Source organism: Helobdella robusta, assembly GCF_000326865.2.
Source record: "Helobdella robusta unplaced genomic scaffold HELROscaffold_7, whole genome shotgun sequence".
Classification (NCBI taxonomy): domain Eukaryota; kingdom Metazoa; phylum Annelida; class Clitellata; order Rhynchobdellida; family Glossiphoniidae; genus Helobdella; species Helobdella robusta.
In genome coordinates, this window is record NW_008705398.1 from 921,022 (window position 1) to 926,817 (window position 5,796).

Consider the following 5,796-nt stretch of genomic DNA (forward strand, 5'->3'; position numbering starts at 1 on the left):
AAAAAAGAGTGACTATAGTTCAATCCTAGTAAGCCAACCCTCGGCTTCAGTAAGCCACCGAATTTCACCGGACCAAAAGCAATTTTTATATTCAAATTAACAAAAATAATTTAATAATGCATAACTCTATTAAATAAAATTAAATAGAATAACTACAATGTTTTAAGCATATTAAGTCAAGTAAATATTTCATATAGCTTGCTCGTTAAAATTCATGCAATTTCGTATGCCAACAATCCAAGCATGACAAATAGGCCGACCGATTGATCGTAACTTTTGACACGAACGATAAAAAATCACCCTCCAAATCTTTTCCTTGTTCGACCGTTAAAAGTAAGCGAAGGCCGTTATATTTAATCTAGTTATGTGGTTCTATGTCAATGGCTCTTTAATTAAAAGAGAACAAAATTATTTTTCTATGTGTTGTGATTCCTTATTATCGTGTTGCTCGTGTCAAATCAAAAAAAAAACTCATCAGCCGTTTAATTTCTCTAATCTAATCTTAATCGTCCGGAGATGTCCGAAAAAGAGGAGAAAAATGTGGCCGTCAGGAGCAACATTTCTGAAATTAAAAATAAACAGCGGAGGGCCGCTGCTTATAAAAAGTTAAAAATGGAAAAATTGAAAGTTTGAGAGTTTTTTTATTTTTTAATTAATTATTAAATTAATTATTATACTAATAATTTTTGATTATTAAATTAATTATACTAATAATTATTATTACTACTATTAAATTATTCAACTGTTTATTCTTTATTTACCTGATCGCCTACAATATGTTATTTATAATTTTATATATAATATACAATATAAAATTTTATTTTAATTTTACTTCTAGATTTGAATATCATGAAAGTTTAATTATTTAATGTACATTTTATTTTTAATTAATAAATTTTATAATGAATGATTAGGTTATTATTCAATATTAATGATTAATTAGTTAATTACTTGTTTATTAATCATTAATTAATGTCCAATGAATCATTTCATTGGCTTGTAAAGCTAGTTAGTGATTTGTATGTATGTTAAATATTTTAAAGAAATTTTATAATAAATTAATAAATAAATGATAAATAATGATACATATTATATAATATCCTTTAATGTTAATGGTTAATCTATATTAAATATTATAATAATATATTATAATAATGTAAAAAATGGTTGGTTAGTTGGTTGGTCGGTGGGTTGACTTATAAATTAAAGGTGGAGTGCTTCTTTATTTTTAATTTATTTTCACTAAAACGAAGTTACTTTTTATGATTTTTTTTATTGATTAGGTAAAAAAAGAAAAGAAGAAGGCCATAGAAAAATTGAGGAATGAACTCGGCGAAGAGGTTGTCAGTTCATTTCTTAAAAATTAAAATTTAAATGTATATATTTATTTTAGAAATTGTTATTAAAAAATGAAAAACATTTAATCATTTTTATTTTATTTAATCAAACAAGACAAAATGTATGACCAAAAACATTTAATCATTTTTATTTTATTTAATCAAACAAGACAAAATGTATGAATAATTTGGAGACCAAAAATAGAAAATTAGTTGTTGTTGGCTAGGCCACCGAGTCACTTTAAATAGTTTCTCAATGTTCTGATTATGTAATGTATATAATAACCTTAATAAAAATATATTGCATAGATATGTAATAATTTATATTTATTCTATTAATAAGGCAGTACCGAAGCAAATTCCAAAGACTATTGAGAACCAAAGAGTTTTCGACGAGACAAAAATAACCGAATCCGATGACGAGGTTTGTTCTTGTTTTTAATACAAACATTTTAAAATTTATTTATTTTTTATATTATCATCCTCTATTATTATTATTATATTTTAACATAATTAAATTTATTATTTCATATAGATTATTTTATTTTTCTATATTTTGGATCATAATTATAACTATAATTTTCTATAATTATCTTATGAATCAGTTATAATTGTTATTACTTTGACTCAAGATAATTGCAGAAGCAGAAAATGATTCATTAGGAATTCACCTGTCCTCAAGAGCTCAAGCCAAAGTACTGATAACTACTACAGATAGACCTCTCAGTGTAAAGAATTCTTAAATTCATCTGTTTTCTTTCATGTTCTTCAAATTTGTTTGATAATTTTTTACAAAATTTGTAAAAAAAATATCCTAAATATCTAAAAATGATTTATCTTTGAAAAATATTCACTATTTTTTCAATAGTATTATTAATATTTATACCCCTTTGATATATACATACTCTTGAAAACGAACAGACAAACGAATGAATGAACGAACAAATGAATGAATAAAATGGATGAATGAACGAATGAGTGAATGAACAAACAAATGAACGAAAGAACGAACAAACAAAACAGCGAACGAATAAGTTCTGCAAAGAACTCAAGAAGAGCATCCCGTTTAGTGAAATATACTACAGGCGTGGTCTCGACCTCAAGAAGATTACAGATCAGGCCTCTAAGAGGGGCTACACTGCCCTCATTGTCGTGAACGAGGACCGCAAGACACCAAGTATCAATGTTTTAATATTTAATTTCAATTTTTTTCATTTTTCATGTTATCAAATTATTTTATTCCTTTTATGTTTTTACGTCTGGAGACCAAACTTTAGCTTTCTTTTCCACGCTGCAAATTTCGATTTCATAAATTATTTACTTTTAATTTGAGAATTGAAATATAAACAATATGAGATGACAATAATGAGTTGAATAATGTGCAATTTTCTCGACAGATGGCATGATCATCTCTCACCTCCCTAATGGACCCACTGCTTCGTTCAGACTCTCAAATGTTGTCTTTGGCAGAGAAATTAAGGTATTGTCTTTCAGATTCCTCTCTCTTCTCTCTCTCTCTCTTTTTGTCTTCCATCTATCTCTAAACCTATAAATCTATCTCTTCCTTAAATTTTTGTTTTCAATTTCACATTACACACTCTCTGTCTTTTTTTTCTGTCTCTCTCTCTCTCTCTCTCTCTCTCTCTATTCTCTCTCTCCCAAACAGAGAAGTGGCGAACTGACGGACCATCTTCCAGAGCTGATCCTGAACAACTTCACGACCACAGTCGGCAACAGGATCGGCCGCCTGTTCGCCACGTTGTATCCCAGAGATCCGGATTTCCACGGCAGACGAGTCGTCACTTTTCACAATCAGAGAGATTATATATTTTTCAGGCAACACAGGTGTGTGTGTTTTGTTCGTGTGTGTGTGTGTGTCTGTCTGTGTGTGTGTGTGTCTGTCTGTGTGTGTGTGTGTCTGTCTGTGTGTGTGTGTGTGTGTGTGTGTGTGTTGGTGCGCGTAGATGTGTGTGTATGTTCCATCCTTGGAGTAATTTCTAATGCGTTATTTTGTAATAATTGTCATTTCACTAGTTTTTATTTCGTCATTATTATTAACCTATCATTTCTTTAGCTATTGATTAGTTTTATCTACAACAGTCCAACATTACAAACTCTCTATCTTTTTTTTTCTCTTTCTCTCTCTTTCTCTCCGAATTACACTAATTTTCCATTTCCCCTTTCTAAGGTACCAGTTTAGGAACGAGAAGAGGGTGGGCCTGCAAGAGCTTGGGCCGAGATTTACATTGAAACTGAGGACCCTTCAAGATGGCACCTTTGATTCGAAGTTTGGGGACTATGAGTTTATACAGCAGGTTGGTTGGCTGGCGTTTTAATTCATTGATTGATTGGATGATTGATTGACTGATTTATTGACTGATTGATTGAATCTAATTCATCAGCATTTGGTAAAATGGATAATAACCTATTCATTAATTTTAATTGGTTTTTAAAGACAATAATTTGCGACAACGATCATGGTGGTAGTTATTATTATTATTATTTATTATTATTATTATTATTGTTTGATATATAATCTATTTTTCATTTCAGAAAGAGAAATGCAGAAGGAAATTTTCATTGTGAATATTTTTCCATCATAACTTTTATTATTATTATTACTTTTAATATTATTACCGTTGTTTTTATTATTATTATTATGTGTTATTATTAATATTGTTATTGTTATTACGTTACAAAATGATTTTTTTTTCAACAAGTTATGAATGAGTGAGTGAGTGAGTGAGTGAGTGAGTGAGTGAGTGAGTGAGTGATATGTTAAAAATGTGTCAGGATTTTTTTGCGTTACTCTTTGAAATAAACTACGATGCATGTTTAAATGAAACCGCGATCTTCCAATGTATCAATATTTATAAGGCATGTACTAAGTAAAAATGTGAATAGTGTGTGTATGTATTCGTGTACATTGTACATATCTTAAATTTGTATATGCGTTAGTATTGTACGTATATACAACATACATACATACACACACACATTAATATATACTATACATATACAATATATACATATACACGTTCATTTATTTATGATCAATAATACACAGGTTGTGGTAGCAAAATAGATTATTGGCGATATAATACAAAAATGTTCACATGTGTATATTCGATAAGTCGTCAAAGAAATATTTCAAAAATTTTCTAAAGAAGAAGAATACTTGATCCGCGAGTTTGTATCTGTGTGTTTGTGCGTGAATGTGTTTGTCTGTGTCTCTGTGAATGCTTATGTCTTCTCTGTGAATGCTTATGCCTGTTATGTAGTTTGTAGATGTATAAGTGTACACATTTAGTATTTTTGTGCATGTAGATGTATTGTTTGTATGTGTGAGTTCATGCTTGGATATGTCTCTTTCTCTTTGTGTGTGTGTGTGTGTGCGCGTGTAAAAGTCAGTAAGGCAGTGTCGTAAACATTTCCTCAAATACAAAGTAATCAATCTAATGAGCCCTTCTTAAAATCATCCAAACGCCCTAATGATATCGCTCCTTTTACAATTTTATTATTATTGTTGTTATTATTGTTGTTGTTATTATTTACATGGCAAGATGTGGATCTGTTGAGTTTATCGGCTCCTTCGTTCATGACGTCATAAAAATAATCATAATAACTTCCGCTACGATTGTTATTGTTGTTGTTATGATTATTATTATTATTATTTTCTATCGAGACCCTGACCTCAATTACGTCCTGTTCCCTCCCAATTCCGTCACTCTCACCCCCACCACCATCATCAGTACCATCTCTCTCATCGCCATCACGATCTCTCCTCAGTGATGATGAGAGTGATGATTTGAAATTAGTTCGATGTTCTACTTCGCCGGCGGCTTGCGAGGTTCTTCTTGAAACCTTAATGGTGCTGAATCTTTTCTTGAGTTTTGAAGTGGCAGATGGTAGAAACTCTATTAGGCTGGTTAGTCTCGATGATTTTGGTAGGCTTAACCGGTGAAATTTGGTTTTGTTGTTGTTGGTGGTGGTGATGTGGATGTTATCGTTGTTGTTGCTGTGGTTGTAGCTGACTTCATTTTCTTCTACGTTTATACATGTATGATTGTTGTTGACGTTCCTGTTGTTGATGTTGTTGTTGATGTTGTTGTTGTTATTGTTTCGTTTTATAAGAGACAATTTATTTTTCAACCAATTTTTGTTGCTGGGATTTATGTTTATTTTGCTGGTGTCATTCTCGCCATTAACTTTGTTTGAGTTGTTGTTGTTGTTGTTGTATTTGTTGTTGTTGATGTTGTTGTTGTTATTTTTCGATCCAACCACACCGAACAACTTATTCTTGTTAACGGAGGAGTTCTTAGATAAGTTAACACTGAAAATATTCTTTTCATTGAAAGACCTCGACCTGCAAAAGCGCCATCTTTACTAAACAGCCCCCCAAACGTGAAATTGGACGAAGTAGCGGCAGTAGCTAGGCGTCGACGAAACGTTGAAGTCG

General features: G+C 30.8%; 1 protein-coding gene across 1 annotated transcript; it reads left to right on the forward strand.

The window, feature by feature from the left end:
• Nucleotides 1-463: 463 nt before the first annotated feature.
• On the forward strand, nucleotides 464-5,234 carry HELRODRAFT_185141 (hypothetical protein). The gene is made up of 11 exons (XM_009030704.1): nucleotides 464-627; nucleotides 1,284-1,340; nucleotides 1,681-1,761; nucleotides 1,970-2,065; nucleotides 2,361-2,514; nucleotides 2,735-2,817; nucleotides 3,004-3,182; nucleotides 3,526-3,652; nucleotides 3,891-4,112; nucleotides 4,183-4,566; nucleotides 4,592-5,234. The coding sequence occupies exons 1-9, from the start codon at nucleotides 517-519 to the stop codon at nucleotides 3,921-3,923; spliced, it is 921 nt and encodes a 306-aa protein (XP_009028952.1). The 5' UTR covers nucleotides 464-516; the 3' UTR covers nucleotides 3,924-4,112; nucleotides 4,183-4,566; nucleotides 4,592-5,234.
• Nucleotides 5,235-5,796: the final 562 nt, after the last annotated feature.

Coding starts and splice junctions, on each gene's coding strand:
- HELRODRAFT_185141 (XM_009030704.1), top strand. CDS start 517: ATGTCCGAAAAAGAGGAGAAAAATGTGGCCGTCAGGAGCAACATTTCT. Junction 2,066..2,360: donor CTACAGATAGACCTCTCAGT/GTAAAGAATTCT, acceptor CAAACAAAACAG/CGAACGAATAAGTTCTGCAA. Junction 3,183..3,525: donor ATATTTTTCAGGCAACACAG/GTGTGTGTGTTT, acceptor CCCCTTTCTAAG/GTACCAGTTTAGGAACGAGA.